Source organism: Haplochromis burtoni, unplaced genomic scaffold, assembly GCF_018398535.1.
Source record: "Haplochromis burtoni strain Fernald_Lab_line unplaced genomic scaffold, NCSU_Asbu1 Contig_102, whole genome shotgun sequence".
Lineage (NCBI taxonomy): Eukaryota > Metazoa > Chordata > Actinopteri > Cichliformes > Cichlidae > Haplochromis > Haplochromis burtoni.
In genome coordinates, this window is record NW_024582463.1 from 2,042,405 (window position 1) to 2,061,849 (window position 19,445).

Below are 19,445 nucleotides of genomic sequence, written 5' to 3' on the forward strand. Positions count from 1 at the left end.
CTATTTGAAGCCCGGGCAGTTCTGACAGAGTATCTGCTCAGCACCAAACACTAGTTAAAGTGCCAGATGTGTTCCTCAGGAGGTCATGACAGGCAAAACAGAGCTAAAAAAAAAGAAGAAATTGCTTGAAAATGCATTAATGTAGCAATGTGCCCACGCTGTGAAGAAGCTGTACAGTGGTTAAACACAGGCCTCATTCTAATAACCCTCTAGTGTGCTAATCTACTTTATTCTACAGCACAACACATGGATTTGAAAGATTAAACACACAAAATCCTGACCTCCTGTTGTTTGTTGCAACATGTGTCCTTTTCCAATGACACACAGGAAGTGGGATGCGGTAGGTTGTGCGCTGCAGTCTCCTGCCGTCAAAGAGGAGGCATTTACCCTTACCTGCGCAGCATCCTCTTCCCCCCTCCGTGACACACGTCAAAGCAAATGTATTCATAAAACCCTTGAAAAAAAAATGTCGATGTCATCGTAAAGATAAAAGACGAATATGGGATGAAAAAGAAGAAACTGCACAGTATTTCGTTGCGCCTCTTCTGCTGTGTGTTTCTGGATGGATTGGTTTGAAGGTGTGTGTGTGAGAAGGGCAGATGGCGTAGCTCTAGGAATCATCTCCCTACATTAGGGTGCACAGCAGGTGGTGGACCCACGTGCATGAGTCTCCCAGTTCACAAGGACATTTCTCCAGACTTTGCCTTCGGCCTCTGTCACAAACACTCATGTCTGCTTCGCTCTGTGTGTGGGTCTCTCTGTGTGTGTATGTATCAGTCGAGCAGGAGGAAGTAGGCAGCGCAGGGAGTTTAAAGAATTGGGGTCTTTTGGTGCTATGAAGCTGCAGGGTGACAAAAACGTGGATGATGACAGAGCAGATAAAGAGAAGTGACAAATATAAAAAAGGAGACAAAGTGAGAACGAGAGGGAGAGGTCTCTAATGCTTTATTGCCTCCTGTCTCGTCTTTCATTTGAAGCCAGCTTTGACTGACAGATTGAGGAGCGGAGTTGTTTATTTCAGTAGCTCGGGGTGTAAAAGCAAAAAGAAGGACGCCACACTCCAAAAGAAAAAACTTTTAATCAAGGGCAACACTTCACACATAAACACACACGTGTGCTTGTGCGTGTGTGTGTGTGTGTGTCTCCTTTTATTATATTGATCTCACTCTCCTTTCTCATATTGGCTGCTTTTCAGGAAGTGCTAACCCTCCACTAGCAAATCAGTGCCGCTCTCGCTTGTTGACTGCCTGGAGGCTTTTTTAGCCGAACAGATGGCTTCTTAGTGAATGAGAAATGACATTCATGTGAAATGTTACAGGAAACAGACACAGACTGACTGGATGAGGGAGTCTGGATTCAAGGCGGGGGGACGTGAAAATGTCTGTGATTCAGTTACAAGCAGATGTCAGCATGTTGGGGTCTTTTTTTTCCCATGCCACACAGACGGACACCCAGATGAGCTCTAAGTGGAAAACCGTGTCAGCGCCGAGCGCCATTTATAAAAGTGACTTGACGTAGTCCCACCCACTATAACAAGAAAGAAAATGATTGTTCTCGTTTTAATCATTTAGTCGACAGCTGCCAAATTGGCCGTCGTGTTCCTTCAAACTCCATTTGTGGTCCTCGCAGGATTTTCCTCCAGGAATGCTTTCTTCTACGTAATTTGTGGAGTATATCACCAATTTGAAATTACCTCTAAATAGAAAAGAAACAAATCTTTGTGCACTTTAGATCGTTTGCATTGCCTGTTCTGTATTTTTCTAACGTCTGTCAGTGTCACCTGCCCTCCCTGCATAATAATAGAGGCTGTGCGCTATAATTCTCTCCTCTCTATCGTTCTAATTTCTAAGTAAGAAATGCACAAAGGAATGCTGCTTGTTCTCTTATGGCGGCGTTCGTAGATTTGAAGCATGTTCGTGACCATTTTGATGGTGAGGTGGCTTTTCACTGAAGGGGAAGTAATGCAGTATTTCTGAGAAGCATGCATGCAGACGCAGTTATCTCTTGTTTGGTTTCATTATCAGAAGTAATGCTGCTTTCAGTCTTATCTGGTCTGCGGTGTACACATTTATTTATAGACCAGGTAAAGTTAGTTAACTTTAGATGTTGACATACATATACAGGAAGGGATCTGACATCACTTCCTGTATTGCAGCCACAGAAGCTGTTCTGAATTCAGAACAGCTTAAATTAGAATTCAGATGCTACTGTGAACCATCGTAATTCGCTGGAACTTTAATATAATACAGTTGCAATATTCACTATCTATACTATACGTTCCATAAATGCTGCTCTCTTTACTTCCATTGTGGGAGCTTTTGAGGGTTTGTATAGTGCATGGATTGTATAAAATTGCAGGCAATGAACAGGCAGTGTAAACATAAATGGCAAACAACGTAAACATAGTAAACTGTGAGGGATTTCAGAGAGATTGTAGCAGGCTGTTCTGCGTCAGTTAGCTGACTTTTCTGTGCTTGAGCTGCTGCTACTCTATGTTTTAGTGACATCTTATCTTGCAGTCAGAGCTCAAACATCAGGTATTGTATCATTGTATTGTCAACCACATTTAACTCACTGATTCAGCATATTTACAGAAAGGCTACAGGTGTTGTGTTCAGTGCCGTTCACAAGGAAACTTCAAGATGTGGACTGGGCAGTCCAGAGGCTTTCCAGTCATTTTTCTGAGCCTAAGACCACTGAATATTCAAGTGATTCACATGATTTTTTAAAGAAATAGATGTGTGCTTAGCTGGAGATTCGACATTTGAAAACAAACTTTTCATTTAAACCAGACATAAATGATGGTCATTTAAGTTTAACTCTTAATATAAGAAAAAGAAGTGCAAATTCATCAAAACATCTAATTTTTTACATGATAAATGTGTAAGATTACAGAAGAAGTTATGGTAACTCATTGCCCAGACTATCCTGTATTCATAATAATGCTCTTTTTTGTTTCACCCATATACCCATTGTTACAAAACAGAAATTTCTAAAGTAAATTGTGGAAAAAAAGGAACATTTCTGTCATTTATCTATTACTTAGCTATTTGTTGTGCTATTAATGGCGATGTGATAGGTCTTTATCAATAGAAAAAGCTGTAACAACTATGAAAATACAGTTAACAGTTCAAAAACTCCTTGCACTCCTTCATGTTTTCCAAAGCATTCTAACGGGCTGAATTGCAGTCTTTGCAGGGCCGATTATGGCCCCCAGGCTTTATGTTGGACACCTTTTCTTTAGATTTTAGGTGCTAGGTGTTGAGTTTGACAGTAAATGTGTGTATATAGGTGATAAATACAGTTTCTCATATTATAAAGCCACGTCTGCCCTGTGAACAAACATGGGAGTTGGTTCTATTGTTAGTCATTAGTCATGATTCATTAATTGTTTAATTGTGCAAGTGCAGTGAGTAATGCACATTATCTGGTTTGCTCTTGTTAGTTTGTTTGAGGTTAAATTAACACCACATGCTGCACTCATTAGCATTTATCTGTCATCTGATTTGTCATCTGTGGTGCAATGGCGCTTCTTTATTTTGTGTTCCTGTGTCTTTGATTGGGACGTCGAAACCAATCGCCGGCCCCGCCTTCTTTGGAGGCGAAGCCGTGTCTGGCTTTCTTCGTGAGGCTAAAAAAGGGTGACATTGGAGGACTTTAAAAAAACTGCTAAATCACACAAACACACACAATCGCTCACCAGTACTCAAAAGAAGTTCAGCACACAGCTGTGCTCTTTCCTCTCAGCAGCTGGGACATCAGTACGCACACACGCACAAACACACGCGCAAACACACACACACACACACGCTTTGTCCTAGAGCTGAAAGAGTGGGAGGGAGAGTGACTGAGTGAGAGAGCAAACAAGAGCTGGAACACAATTTAAAAGCTTCGGGGATTTGATTCATTTGATAGTTTTTAGATTAAGGAGAGAATTATGGCTGATATTACACACCATGTATTATGTAGAAGATGAATCAGTTATGTATTATACATTATGATTATGCATAATTTAGTTTGTTGTATTTCCTCCTCTGCAGTGGATTTGCGTTTGAACGAGGACGGCGTTTAAAAAGGAGGCAAACAGAAGGTTGTTTCCAGAGAGCTGCAAGGAAGGACGGAAGAGTTGCAAGATGCCTTTGTTGTAAACAGTATATCACTGCAGAGAGAGAAGGGCAGAAAAATGGCGGTAAACATCGAGTGAAAAGAACGATGAAAAAGTCTCAGAGAGATTAGGAATTAATCTGCTGCTCTGATTGTGTAAGAGGACAGTGTGAAACACGGGTTACGCTCATCTCTCCCTTCCTATTCTCATCCCTCCATCCCTTTATCTCTTTAGAACTTCTTGCTGGGAATATGGTGTTTGCTTAATCTCATCCTGTCAACCATTTGTTTCCACAGTTACATGGGTCAAGGAGGCAGCGAACAGATGTATTTTTTTTCCAAGCCCTGTTTTCTGAGTGTGTCTTTCCAAATTCATTTAGATCCTGTTATTGACATATATCACCCTCTCTCACCCCCTCTGTCTGACAGACACCATCCTGGGTTCGGAGACTTTCGGGGATGTGGCAAACTTCAGCACCTTCTTGCTGGACCGCTCATCGGGCATGCTGTTCCTGGGTGCCAGGGATGCCATACTGGCTGTAGACACCAAGAAGCTCAATGAAAAAAAACCATTAAAGGTAGGCGCAGTGCCAGTGTGTGACTAACCAGGCAGCAGCATTAAACCACTGAATACAGGGTGTATCAAAAAGAATCAGGCTATATGTGTCCCCCGTCACATACGTCCATATAATAGTCAAACTTGTCCCATACTTGTGTTAGCGTGTCTGGAGTCACTGCAGTTACTGTTGTTATGCTACCTACCAGCAAACAAGTGAAACTCTTTCTAACAGTGCGTGTTTTGATCGACAGCAGTGTACAGCTGTGGATTTAAAGCATTAAATATATTTTGTGTTGTATTTGGTGCTCTCTGCCAAAGCCTGTATTATGGTATTATCTTTGTGTATAAGAAAACTGACAGACTTACTACGTCTGTGTATCTTCTTTCTTCCTGCAGATTATTTGGGACGTCTCAGACGACAAGAGGAAGTCATGTGAGGGAAAGGGAAAGACAGAGGTGAGAACAGTGCATGTGTGCTGCTTGTGTGTTGTTTTTGTGTAGTTCAGCCAAACTGGTGTTAATGCAAAATTGTAGTACTGTCTTAAATCTTGCTATTCTGAAATGTGGCTTTGACTTCCATTGTTGCTGTTTGAAACCCAAGAACAGACTGGAAAACACAGCCAGCACTGAAACTTGTACTTCCTGCAGGAACTCAGCTCAGTCGTACCCAGATAAAATCTAATGAACCATTTGAATGTCCATGAACTACGCTGATCGTTTCTAATATTAATTGAGTTGCTATGTAAATGAGAATATCTGGCTTAACTGTTTTACAAAGATTGCTGGATAAACACAGTGGACTAGAAGGTATTAATAATAAGCTATGACGAATCCCAGCCTTTGCAACTGAGGAGACAATGCATTTATCAGATATACCAATAATATGTATGGGAGTCCATTCATACTCCACCCATATATACATGAATGGTGCACATGACTAAGCGCATGGTCCTCGATTGGAGCTGTAAAGATTTTGATGCATGCAACAAAGTCTAGGTCTTCATTAAGAGAAACCAATGTAGACAAAGAGGAGGTTAGTGCTTATATATATATATCTATATATATCTATATATATCTATATATATATCTATATATATCATTTTATAAAATATATATATATATAGTATATATATATATATATATATATATATATATAATATATATATATATATATATATATATATATATATATATATATATATATGAATATATATATATTTATATTTCATATATATATATATATATATATATATATATATATAGTATATATTGATGTGCAGTATGCATAATATATATATATATATAAATCACCAAAGACTTAGATGTCACATGTCTCTGCTTTTATTTTGTGCTGTGCGTACATTTGTGTGTCTTTGTGTGTGCTTTACAAACCTGTGCTGTTGGGCATTGGATGGGAAGTTCTGGGATTTATGCCAATGCCCCAGTAGGGGTGTGTGTGTGTGTGTCTGTGTGTGTGTGTGCTCGCGTGCATGTGTGTATATAAAGAGAGAGAGCGATAGAGATGAAAACCCAGAATGAAGTGGATGTGGACTCACAGATGTCCAGTAACTGACTACGGAAACTGATTAACTAGAGCGCACTATCCACTCCACTGTACATGTCAGCATGTTACTCTGCTCTGACCAAACTGCTCGCAGAAACACACACTTGATCTACATTTCTTGTACCTGACTGATTTATTGGTTTAAACAAAAAGTAACAGACTGAACCAGATCTTTTGCTGGCATAGTGGAGTGTGCGGCCTGAGAAAAACACAAAAGATGTCCTTAAATGACTGGATAATGCTCCAAATTGAATCAGAGCAGAAGAAAATCTCTCAAATCAAAGATAAACAAAGCCAGTGGAAGGTCAGCGGTTCAAAAGAGAAGGAAGTGCAATTAGTTTTGACCTGTTTTTTGTAAACATCATCAGCACAGTTTGCTGTTCTCTACTGTAAGGAGGTGATAGACTGATAAAGCCAGGAAAGGGTTGTTTTTTTCTACAAAGGCATTGATTACAAGAATATACGTGAGTCAGATGGTTTAAAAAAGTGGGGGAGGGGGCGCAGGAGGGGAGTAGAACCAATAGAGAGAGAGGAAGTGCAGGGGAGAATAAATGAAGATTGCAGAGACAAGACAATAGACTCAACAAGAGAGTACCTGCCCGTGTGTGTGTGTGTGTGTGAATCATGTGAAAACTGCAGACTCAGAGACAAATAAGGACACGTTAGTAATAGCTTACTCCTATCAGCAGGACATTACTAACTACAGGATTACAGGAAAAGACGTGGATATATGATAAAAGATCTGACTTGAGTTTAATTCTGTCATCGCATTCATCATAAGGTGTAAGAAAACGTCAAAGCTTTAGTAAGTAGTGGGTGTGCATGTATACAGTCATCATACTTTACTAGTTATTGCTTCACTGATACTAAAATCTTAAATGCTTCTTGGGATTTTTTGGTTTGTAAGTTTGAATCTTTTCCGGTGTAACCCCCAACACCCCAACATGTCACAACACATGGCTTCCTCTTCCTGAGCCAAGTTCTGCTGAAGGTTCTTTCCTGTGAAAAGGAAGTTTTTCCTTCCTGCTGTTGCCGAGTCCTTACTCATAATTAGTTGTCTTTCATTCAGCTGAAAGACACTAAAACTGCACTAATGTGTCATCTTCAGGTTCAGAGGGAGTTTTTTTCTCCTCACTGTCACCAAGTTCTTGCTCAAAGTGGATCGTTGGAGATTCGGTTACTGTTTATAACCCTATAATATAGAGTGGCTTGAGATGACTATTGTTTCAATCTGGTGCTATATAATTCAAATTAAATCAAATTAAGCTGAGGCTTTGAGGGAAAGACGAAAACAACCCCTGTCAATCAATATTTACTTAATTTACTTCAGGTACTACAGTAGCATCACTGGATATGCTGCACTGTCAAAACTGTTGTGGTAGTGCTTGCAAGGAGAAAGTCTGCAGAAGAGAAGCAGTGAGAAAAGTGCTGGACAGAAAGAGATAATGGAGGGTGAGCGCGGAGCATGAGGTCAGGAAAAAAAAGTTGGACCATGCCCTCTCACACACATACATCAGTAATTACCGGGAGATTGCTTTGAGCAGGTAAATGTCAGCAAGCATGAAAAGCTTTTAGATGTTTAGGTGGCAGGACTTTTTATTTCTGCGATGCGCACCGAAGTCATTAAAGTTTTTACTATGAAAGATGTATAATTGGAGGCCATTTTAATCAAGAGTACAAAAGAATTCAATAAAATCAAACAGAATAGAATAGAGCCATTCGAGCCACCCCCATGCCAGATTGTGAATGAAGCTTATTAGTATGAATGGGGTTAATTTGGGGCCAATGAAATAGCTAATCCCAGGCTGATCCCTTTGTTACCAGCCTGAGCTCCACTTCTGTCTTTCTCTTGTTCTCTCGCTCTCTTTTTTGGCTCTCTGTCCAACTCACATGGAGCCGTACCAGCATGGAGGGCTGGGGAGGGCTGGTTTGAGTGACACGATCTGTGCATCAGAGAGGATCAGGTCTCTGGGGAGGTGAATCAGGCCTGGAGCTCATCCAGGATGGCGCACACACACACACACACACACACACACACACACACTCACACACACACACACTGGAGCTCATCCAGGATGGCGCACACACACACACACACACACAACTTAGTAGAAATTGCTTACGTCATGGTTTCTTGGTAACTGGCATGGGACAGTGAGGGTGTTTTTCCATAACAGCTTCTGATGTGTGACAATAAGGAAAGAAAAATAAAGTTTGCTCAAATATATGTGTAATCTGGTGTCATGCATGAAAGTGGATGATCTCAAGTTTCATGCCTGTGTGTGTGTGTGTGTGTGTGTGAGGCCTCGGCTGATAGCAGTGGGAATCTCAGGTGTCACCTCCAGCAGCGAGGCATCTCCAATTTCCTGTTTTGTTGTTCAAAACTGAACTCTTTACCCTTTAAACTCTTTAAAACGGCTCATGAAGAAAACACCTTTTTGTCTCAAAATTCAAAACATTTTTGAAAATCATTAATCATTTGGTGTTCAGCAACAAGAAGAACAAAAAAAGGCAGAAAGTTAATGTTTATAACGAAACGTATTTATATATCAGTGTAGACGAAGGCTATTTTATCATACAACATACCTATTGCCCTTCTTCACTGAGTGAAATCATTCTTAATCCAATGTGAATTTAACTCTTATTAAACATGTGTAATTATGAACATATTTGCTGTATGTCCTGATTGTTAAACAGAGCTTAAAATGGATACAGTATCTTGCCTTCTATGTTGCCTTTATTTTTTACTGTTTGTCTCCCCCTGCAGGGCGACTGCAGGAACTACATCCGACTGTTGGAGTTCCTGGGAGATGGTCGCATCTATGTGTGCGGCACCTATGCTTTCGACCCTCAGTGTGCCTTCTTGGTGAGTGCGTCCATGCGCTTGTAGTTTAGCGACTGATGCATGATGATGACCTCTGACCCCGCTCAAACAGACAGACATACAGACAGGCGAGCCACAATATGGTTACATAATGGGTTTGAGTTTGCACATGCAGCATTAATGAGTGCAGATGGATCTCCCACACTTGTACCCATAATACGTTTATACACCACCTGCAGTGAGGTCTAAAGACTTTTCCAGGCTTCAGCAACACCTTCTCACAGTAACTATTTTTAGGAGTTCATAATGAATGAATTATGAATGAAACAGTGTAAGTTGCCAAAAAGCAATCTGTACGAGATCAGACAGAAAAGCCTGTAATTAATTAGGAAATATAAGTCCTTTGTTTCTCTTCTCTGCAGAATGCCACTACATTTACTCTGGAAGAAGTTGATGGAGTGGTGAGGATGGAGTCAGGGAAGGGAAAGTGTCCTTTTGAGCCTAGTCAGCATTACACAGCTATTATGGCAGGTAAGTACCACTGTGTGTGATTGACTGATTAAGTTTCCTGGTCAAAATGAAAATTTTAAACAAGAGTTTTTAAGCTCTCCTGGTATCTTTATATAAAATAAACGTTGTCCTTTCTCTCATTTTTTTTTTGCCTTTTAGATGGTCTCCTTTACACAGCAGCTACCAGCAACTTCCTGGGAACACTCTTCGACATCTCCCGGGCAACGGGCCCTGAGCAGGAGCGCATCCGAACTGAACGATCCATCAACTGGCTCAGCGGTAAGAGACACATTTGCCCACAGTCACACATGCTGACCCCGCACTTTCCCACAAGGATAATTAGAACTGTGTGTCTGCGGGTGTTTTTTCTCTCAGACCCAGAATTTGTCAGCTCAGCTTTCATAGAGCAGTCCGCAGGAAACCCGACAGGAGACGATGACAAAATCTACTTCTTCTTTAACGAGGTGGCCAAAGAGTATGACTTCTACACCAAAGTCAAAGTACCCAGGGTGGCCCGGGTCTGCAAGGTAACCCACTGTCTTGACTGAATCATTGATCCCTATATGTGATTGAATCCCTGTTAAGATTAACTCTGTCTGTTCAGTCTGATGTGGGAGGGATGAAGACTCTGCAGCGACGTTGGACCACCTTTCTCAAGGCTCAGCTGGTGTGCGAGGACAAGCCCAGCGGCCAGCGCTATAACGTCCTAACTGATGTTTTCACCATGCAACATATTCCAGGCGACCCCAGCAGCACACACTTCTATGGACTGTTCACCTCCCAGTGGTAAGCCAAAGAGTAACCAGGAGGCCAGAGCAGATCCTTGGTCATACGAGATATTGTAACACTGGAAATGTAGTTTCTTGCTGTTGTCTTCTGTTGTAGACAAATATAGATGATCTATCAGTGGATATGGTGCAATACAGGCTCATTCACAGTTTTCAATTGCATGATATAAAAAGTATAAATAAGCATGAAGCTGTTTACTTGCTGTAGCTTCATGCTTATTTTCCAAAAAAAGACGATGTGATTTTACTCTTTTTAAAAAATGAGCTTTTTCCTTCCATACTTAGCATCATGCTAAACATTTATTTTCCCTTCCTCACAGGGAGCAAGTAGACCTGTCGGCCGTGTGTGTTTTCAGCCTGTCTGACATCAGCAAAGTGTTGGATGGTCCATTTAAAGAGCTGAAGAAAAGCTGCGACAACTGGATCAATCATGAGCCGATCCCCTCACCGCGGCCTGGCCAGGTATTAAACTGCACTTTCACATTTTCGATGATTTACACTGCTTTTCTGAATCTAAATATGGCAGCCCGCAAACATCACGGATGATTTATGGTTGTTGTAGAAGATTTTACAATCTAAATAATGCTTGGTTTACACTGAACATCCTTTTTAAAGTTCAGAAAGGAGGAGACATTATGTGAATTTCTCTAGTGGATGTTTAGGAATCATTTCTTTGATCCAAGGCGTAACTTGTTTGGTCCAATATGTTTTTATCCTGCCAAAAATACTTGATCTGTTTGGCATTTAAAACTGAGGTTAAATGAGGTTTGTTCTCTTTTATTAGCAACGTGTCCTTCTGGATATGATCCAAAGATACTCTTTTACTCTGACCTTTTCCCAAAAGGTCAGAGTAAAAACACAGTTTCTTTAATCTGTGAGAAGTTAGTGAATATGTTTGGTGTACATATATTTATTTTAACAGTTATATTTAACAGGGTGGCACACATGTTCAAAAGTACAGCCATCTGTTTATCTTAATTTTAGCCATCTATTCAAGTACAGGCTGATTTTCAATCCTCTGTTCAGATTTTAGTTCCACAAATCTTCATCCAGTGCATTTATAATGTGAACTCTGATGAGGCGGATGTATAGACTTTATAACATTTGGTTTTGCAAGAGTTCTCAGCTGTATATATTAAAAAATAATAGATGAAAATAAATTCCAGGTTAAATTTATACCTTAGTTATTTCTAAAAACATGATATCTTAACATTTTAAAGGAGGCACATATGAAATATTGTGAAGCCCTCTGGAAGTTCAAACTTTAAATGTACCATGCATGCATTTTATTTGACTTTACTACCATAAAATACTAAGACACACCCTTTCCTTTCTTTATAATAGTGTTTAAACAGTGCATTAAAGGCGGAAGGCTTTGAGTCCTCCCTAAAACTTCCTGACAAGGTGCTGACATTTGTGAGAGACCACCCTCTGATGGAGAACAGTGTAACTGCAGCATCCCTGCTGGTTCGAAAGGGAATCAGTTACACCAAACTGGCTGTAAATCTGAAGGACGGCAGCGAGGAGCGGAGGGCAGCAGTGCTGTATCTAGGAACAGGTGAGAGATCAGACAATAGAGACGACAGAAGGATATAGAAATTGTAGTGCGTTTAAAATTGTAGTTAATGGAGACAGCTCCCTAAAGCTGAACTAAGATACAGATAAAGATAATGGTCCTTAGAAACTAAATACTGAAGTCAATGCAAAATTGATAAAAACCTAAACTTTCACAAGTTGTATTAGAAGTTGTGACACGAATGTGAAATAATTAAATAAATAAAAAAAAATTAAAAAATGTGTTGCAGACCGTGGGGAGCTCCACCAGGTGGCAGTAGTGGGCCAGAATGTCACCTTACTGCAGGAGACTCCTCTGTTCACATCACAGGAACCTGTTAACAATATATTACTGCACAAGGTAGAGCGCACGTGCGTGTACATACACATACTATAAGCACAGCCGTGCTTCGTTCCATTTCTCAGCTATTCTGCAACTGTTCTCCGTGTTTCCAGGGCCACGCTCTGGTGGGCAGCCCTCTGTCCCTGGCTCGTGTCCAAGCTGAAGGCTGCGCTCTGTATCGCAGCTGTGAGGTGTGCGCCAGAGCCAGAGGACTGGGCTGTGTGTGGAGCACAAAGGAGGAAGCCTGCAAGCAAACAACAGAAGAGTGAGTACTACAGGAATATCACAATGAATTGGAAATTTTCCAGAAAAATGGAAATGAAAGGCAGGCAGCAGCTGTATAAGGTTATAAAATACCACAGTGACCCATTTTTATTCCAGCAGTACTTTCGTGTACCAATGTTTTCCTAAGGAAAAAAAAAAGGAAATGTAATACAGAAAATTGAGCTATATGTAAGAAGCGTTTATAACATATAATATGTTATAATTTTGCCCTTGTGTGCAGGCCCAGTCCCGGTGATGTGGTAGACGCTGCCTTAAAAAAGTGTAATGTAGCAGAAGGTAAGTTTATACTTTCATTTAAGATAACGTGATCGTCGCCGTCCAGTGTGATTGTGAGTGAAAATGCCTCTGCTGTTGTTAATCACCTATTCGCCGTCTCCGTTCTCGCCCTCCGCTCCAGGTCGCTGCAATCCGTCGCCCCAAGCGCTGCAAGTGTTCCGGGGCCTGCGCCTCTTGTTGTCGTGCGTCCAGCTGTCCCCTCGGCCCTGTAGCTGGGAGTATCCTCCCCACAGACACACCAGGCAGCACAACTCTGACCTGGAGGTGGTTGTCACTGACGACAATCTGGGAAACTATGTCTGCACGTGCCAGGTATGAAGCTACGAGGCAGACCTGTGTTTGCTTTCCTTTTGTCATTTTTTGTTGTTTTTGCTTTTTTTTTTTTTAAAATAAGGACTTTTTTTTGTCTGTGCTATTTCTCTCATCTAGGAGGGGGGGCCGGCAGTCAGAGACCCCACCCCTTGCCGCAGAGCAGCCTATTACCTGACACTAGAAGCTCCCAGTGTCGAAAAAGTATCAACATCCGAAGGTCGTCATATCCTGGCCTTGTACATATTTGCCATCTTAATAGTTTTAAGTTTTTTCGCCGTCCTTATCTTCTTTGTGAAACGGCGGTGTGGGATTGCCCGCAACCTGCCAGATAATTCGTTGTCATCGGGAAAGGGGCGGGACTTGCTGGGTTCCTCGGCCACTCCTCAATCTCCCAGCAGCTCCAGCCTTTTCTCGGATGGATTCCGGATGGCGGAAAAACGAAACGGGACGGCGACTTCGACCACAACAACCACGCTCCTTAGCAACCATGGAAACGGTGGGCACAGTTACAGCGACACTCTGATAAGCAGCAACTCCAGCAACGGCCATGGGAATTCTCTGTACGCCAACTGCAACACGAGCGGCAGCGGGAGGAGGCTTGGCCCTGAATTTCTATCACCAGATATGCTGGACAGAAGGACGGGGGAGCGGGAGAGAGTGAGGTCTGAGGGGGGAGAGAGAGAGTCAGGGGAGGGAGAAGAGGTGGAGGAGGGTCTGAGGGATGGGTTGGGGGAAGGAATGAAAAGACTAGAAGAGGAGATCTCCAGCTTCACCATGTTTAAATCACCAGCACCGCTGGCTAGGTGTGAAGAAAGTTCGATATGAAAATGTTCGATACCATTTTGCATCCTCCAAAAAACCTGAAAACTACTGGAATCAGTGCAAAGTGGCTACTGCCAAATGCCTTTGAATACGAGCTGTGACGTGAGAGAGACTTCAGAGATTTATGAGAAATATAACTTTATGTCCAAGCATGTGAGAGAGACCTGTTATGCACAGAGAGAGCTGCAGGACAGAAATCATATGACAGTGTTGGTATAGACTTCTTATAATGAGTAACTCAGGATGAGAGCTGTTGCCGATGTACATATAAATGTAAATATGAGCAGTGTGAACAGGTGATAATGGACTTGAAACTGAGCGATTACATAATTCTAATATTACAAAGAATCAAAGATGAAACGTCTACATCTGTAGACATGGAAAAGCCATATTGTCTTTCTCCTTAACCCCTGTTGTTGTTTGCTCTCATTTGCTTCTCCTGGAAAGGAAAAGTGCACTTCTCTCTCACCGCCTGTCTCTCTTTCTCTTGCTGTCTGTGCTTCTCTTTCTCACACACACCACTTGAATCTCAAAACTCGATGGGTTCAAAGGCACCAAAGGACTGCTGAGCCATAGACTGCCCGGTCAGACCTGGGCCTCAAACAGAGAAACGTCACTGACAGAGATTTAGAACCATAAATTCACTGAGGAGCCTTCACATGGACTGCAGTGACTGTGACGGGGCTGTCCCTCTCTGCTCTGCCGAAGATGTGCAGAGGCTGATAGGTTCAAGGTCCGTCAGACTTGTGTCACTGTGGAAAAGTGTAGTTGCAGCGAAGACGCGAGAAACTGAATGCTGCTTTCTGTCACTGCTCAGATTCACCATCACTGAGACAGAAGTCGTTCAAAGGATATGAAATTCATTTCAGTCTCTAGGAATGGACCTTATAGACTCAAAGACACCATCACCTCATGTTGTGAGTGTGGATTTTAACATAAAGTGTATTGTTTTGTCACGTTGTTTTGTAATAAAACATTAAAAAAGTTATTATCCTGTTGCCGTACTGTCTGCTAAAAGCATGGATGTGGGGACATGTAACAAATAGTGACGTGTCCTTCTTTTAAATGCACAAAGCAGCTTCTGTGCCTCATGTCTGTGTAACTGTCTTCACCGTAGTGTGTATGTGGTCCTGTTTGTGTCTATGACTGAGTGTGGGTACCTTGGTACATGAAATACATGGATTATATTACACTGTTGCAAATGCATCCTTTCATTTTTCAGTTCTTTAACTATACAGTGATGAGCTGTAAAGTTCATCAATTTCCCACATGTCTGCTGTAGAGCTTTGACTTCCAATAATTCATCATTCATACAATAATGTTGTTTTTTTTTTTGCTCACATGCTAAGGTAATGGGTTGCATTTATTTATATAGCGCTTTTCAAGGCACCTAAAGCGCTGTATAATTTCACTATTCATTCACTCTCACATTCACACACTGGTGGAGGCAAGCTTCAGTCAGTCTGCCCTGAGACTGAATGTGTCCTTGGGTGAAGTGTCTTGCTCAAGGACCCCTGAGCCACGGTCGCCCCAAGGTTTCAAAATGCTGTACAAACAGTACAGAAATAGAGTTCAGAAATCCAAAGAATCCAAAACACATGAGAACAAGATCATAGACAACAAGAGACAACTCGACAAAGTGCAATGGGCGACTGAGACAATATATTACATAAAAAGGTGACTATAGAGACACAGTTGAAAAACTTAATAATAAAGAACCTAAGAATCATCCTGATGATCTTTAATAATAAAGAACTGACAGGACCAAAAAACACAAAACACTGGGTCAGCAATCCAGGACCATGACAGCATTGTCAAGCTAAAAGTACTGCCCAACTGACTGATTTGATTCAGCACCAACATATAGTTGTTACTTGACATGAAGCCTATCTGCTCAGGAAAGAGAGCCTGGGCTGTGCATACTCTGCTGATGACCTGACTACTGAGAGTGAAGTGTCTGGAAGGAGTCACTACAGGGAACTAGTGAAAGTGTAAATAAAGACGCAGCACTCTACTCCTCATTCTCCCTGACAATATTAGCCTTACTTTCCTTCACGTAATTCTTAATGTTTTCCATAAATGTGTCAATTCAAGGAAAACCATCAGGTAAAATTTTCGCAGATTTCTTCAGTCACGCCCTGGTGGATCAGCAGGCAGCTGATCAGTAGTGTTTTTGTTCCTCTCTCTCTCCCCCTCTCTCCCCTCGGTGGAACTCGTTGCAGGTTCACGTCCTCGGCCCACGCACCTGTGAAGAGGAAACACCTGTGCCTCATTATCGCTGTCAACGTTTAAACCAGAGGATGGCAGCTACTCATCGCTGGATCGTCGTGTGACTCAAAATATAGTTGATAGCTCTTGCTGGTTCTGTGCCTTTGTGCTAATGTGTATCCTCTACACAGATTTCCTGGATCTGTCACTGTGTTTCCTGAGGAGATTCTTATTGTGAGTGATTGGAGATTGGCTGGCAGCGAGCAGTGTGTGACCAAAGAGGAGAGAGTGTTTTTTCCTGTCTTCCCCTCTCTGGATTTGCCAGAGCCCTTGCCCCTGTCACCGCTGCTGTTTGACTGAGGAAGAATAAAGTAGTCATGGTAAGCCAATCACACGACCACTCTAAGATGACAAAGCAACAAGGTGATAGATACCAGTTTTTAAATTGTGTTGATAGGCCACGTAAAACCAGAGTCATGATAAACAATATATACTTTTTTTTTTCCTTAATAGTTTCGTCATGTTTACTGTCTAAGGACAGTGCTAGCAAGCACTCTGCTTATGACCAAAAAACAAAAAAAAACAAAACAAAAAAATAGCCCGTTCGTTTTGGTGGAAAAATGCACCATGTCAACCAATCAAAAAATGATATGGCAACATGATATCTGGTTGTTTAGGAAAAGGGGCAAGTTTTAGAAGTGACGGCGAGAGAAAGAAATACAGCAGAAAAAGAGAGTGAGTTTTGAGGTGTGAGAGATTTGTGAGGTTTAGCGTGTTTGTAGTGTGTAGTTGGTCTTGTGTAGTTAATGTGTTGTGGATAGTTTTGTGTTGTGTGTCAGAACAATGAGGCGACTGCTGTCTCCAGGTAGAATCAGGAGTGATACAGCTGCTGCAGTCAGACCTGCAGGCATCAGGCTGTGATGTTCTCCTTTATACTGGACAGAAATTATTTTTTTGAAGTGGCAAAAATAATTTGTGTGGCATCTTATTGAATGTAGAACAGCTGATTGTTCTGTAAATAGTTTGAAATGGTTATTTAAAAAAGGGTAAAAGGTAAATGACTGCAAATAACTTTGTTTCCTAAATTTGTGCATATGATTTTAAACTCATCCCCAAGTGGAGGAGTTCAAGTATCTCGGGGTCTTGTTCGCGAGTGATGGGAGAAGGGAGCCGGAGATCGACAGACGGATTGGGGCTGCAGCTGCAGTGATGCGGACGCTGCACCGGTCCGTCGTGGTGAAGAGGGAGCTGAGTGTAAAAGCGAAGCTCTCAATTTACCGGTCGATCTACGTCCCTACCCTCACCTATGGCCACGAGCTGTGGGTAGTGACCGAAAGAACGAGATCGCGGATACAAGCGGCGGAAATGAGCTTCCTCCGAAGGGTGGCTGGCCTCTCCCTTAGAGATAGGGTGAGAAGTTCGGCCATCGGGAGGGGCTCAGAGTAGAGCACTGCTGCTCTCCACATCGAAAGGAGCCAGTGAGGTGGTTCGGGATCTGACAAGGATGCCTCCTGGGCGAAGTTTTCCGGGCATGTCCCACCAGGACACGCTGGAGAGTCTCTTGGCTGGCCTGGGAACGCCTTGGAGTTCCCCCGATAAGCTGGAGGAGGTGGCTGGGGACAGGGAGGTCTAGGCTTCTCCGCTTGGGCTGCTGCCCCTGCGACCCGGCCCCGAATAAGCGGAGCAAAATGGATGGATGGATGGTGGGACTTCAAGAGAACTGTATATAAACGAATGCCCAAACGAACGAAATGGCTCTGAGAGCCGGGTCTTTGAAGTGACAAAGCAGCACGTACAAACTTCAAAACATGTACAAAAGACAACAGAAGTGCTCCAGGATGCTGGGCGCAGTGTTGAGCTTTTGTTACCTAGTGGCTACACAAGCCAGCAAGTACCAACGACCGGATTTGGTGTGTGGTAGTAACAGGTAAATGAACTTTTTTTTTTAAATTATTTGAATATATATGAGTGCTTGTGTATAAATACACAAACAATACACACATGCTTTCAATTGTGTAATTTAAGTGATCTAGTAGCTCTGCTTTGGAAGTTTGTGCGTGCTTTGTCTCTAGGGGCCACCGCATATATTTATATATAAACATATATAAATAAAACCACTTTTTTTTACATTAGTAATTCCTTTTGTGCATAATTTTATATTATTGTTAATAATAAATTAATTAAAGCAACAAAACAACCTGAAGAGGCGGTTGGGAGCCGAAAGAGCCGACTCTCTAAAAAGAGCCAGAAATCCCATCACTACTAAGAATCACCCTGGAGATCATTAATAATAAACAACTGAAGGGACCAAAAAACATGATCTGACTACTGAGAGTGAGGTGTAAGGAAGGAGTCAATACAGGAAACTAGTAAAGGTGTAAGATGCAGCATGATGCTTATGAAAGTACATTATGGACAAACATTGAATGCGTTTCTCCAGTTACCATCATGCACCAGTAATCAGGCTTTCTTAACAAGGGTGTCTGTGCCAGTGGTTATGTGGTTAACCCAATTCAATGCAAAAATACGAATGCTGTAGCACTATACAAATATATGAAAAAACAAAACATGTTGAATTCTCCCAATTCTTTTAATCTTTGGGCTGAAGGAAGGACAGTACTCGGTGTATAAATGCTCAATCAACAATCATTTATTTTCATACAATTCAACACTTAAGAGCATTTAGAACGTCCGGATGGGAGAGATGCCTGCAGAGGGTTCACAGCAATGGCGACGAGTTTCACAGCCGCTTCTGACGACCCCCACCTAGTCATAAAAGCTACATCTTCACATGTTTTTCTAATTCTTAGCAAGACTGGCTCCTGACCTTGGCTCCCTGTCTTTCTGCTCTAAGGAAGGTGGGGGTGTGGAATGTGGTTTATCTCTTCTGCCCTAGACACAGAGTCTCCTGCTCACAACCTTCTTTTTATGATTCAACAATAAAGCATGTCAAGAAAACAGTGTAAGACATTCACAGCCGATCAAGGATACAGAGTGATGCACACTTTATCTAAAGAACTACAAAATGATTATGTTCTTTTAACCCAAGAGTATAATGAGAACTAAACTACATACACAGCACACCATCTAAACTATAGGATAATATATGTCCTACAGCTGTTATCATAATTCAACTACCTTGACTACGGGCATAAAATAACATATGTTTTACTACTGGTCTAAACAAACAAAAGGTCAAACATTCGCAATACTACTACTACTAACAATAATAATAATAATAGTTATTATTATAGTATTAAATTATAAATACCATCATCAATTAAACAGCAGAAACT

At 41.7% G+C, this 19,445-nt stretch overlaps 1 protein-coding gene across 2 annotated transcripts in view; it reads left to right on the forward strand.

The window, feature by feature from the left end:
• Positions 1-16,506, forward strand: part of sema4f (sema domain, immunoglobulin domain (Ig), transmembrane domain (TM) and short cytoplasmic domain, (semaphorin) 4F) — a 57,593-nt gene extending 41,087 nt beyond the window's left edge. The window contains exons 2-15 of one of the 2 annotated variants that reach the window (XM_042223146.1): positions 4,534-4,682; positions 5,060-5,119; positions 8,995-9,093; positions 9,474-9,582; positions 9,721-9,840; positions 9,937-10,088; positions 10,166-10,347; positions 10,670-10,811; positions 11,694-11,907; positions 12,155-12,264; positions 12,360-12,511; positions 12,752-12,807; positions 12,929-13,119; positions 13,237-16,506. In XM_042223146.1, the coding sequence (XP_042079080.1) occupies positions 4,534-4,682; positions 5,060-5,119; positions 8,995-9,093; positions 9,474-9,582; positions 9,721-9,840; positions 9,937-10,088; positions 10,166-10,347; positions 10,670-10,811; positions 11,694-11,907; positions 12,155-12,264; positions 12,360-12,511; positions 12,752-12,807; positions 12,929-13,119; positions 13,237-13,944 (2,444 nt within the window). In that variant the 3' untranslated portion in view covers positions 13,945-16,506. Of the gene's footprint in view, positions 1-4,533; positions 4,683-5,059; positions 5,120-5,976; positions 8,204-8,994; positions 9,094-9,473; positions 9,583-9,720; positions 9,841-9,936; positions 10,089-10,165; positions 10,348-10,669; positions 10,812-11,693; positions 11,908-12,154; positions 12,265-12,359; positions 12,512-12,751; positions 12,808-12,928; positions 13,120-13,236 lie in introns of those variants that run through there. The other variant, XM_042223147.1, reaches the window with a different exon arrangement.
• Positions 16,507-19,445: the final 2,939 nt, after the last annotated feature.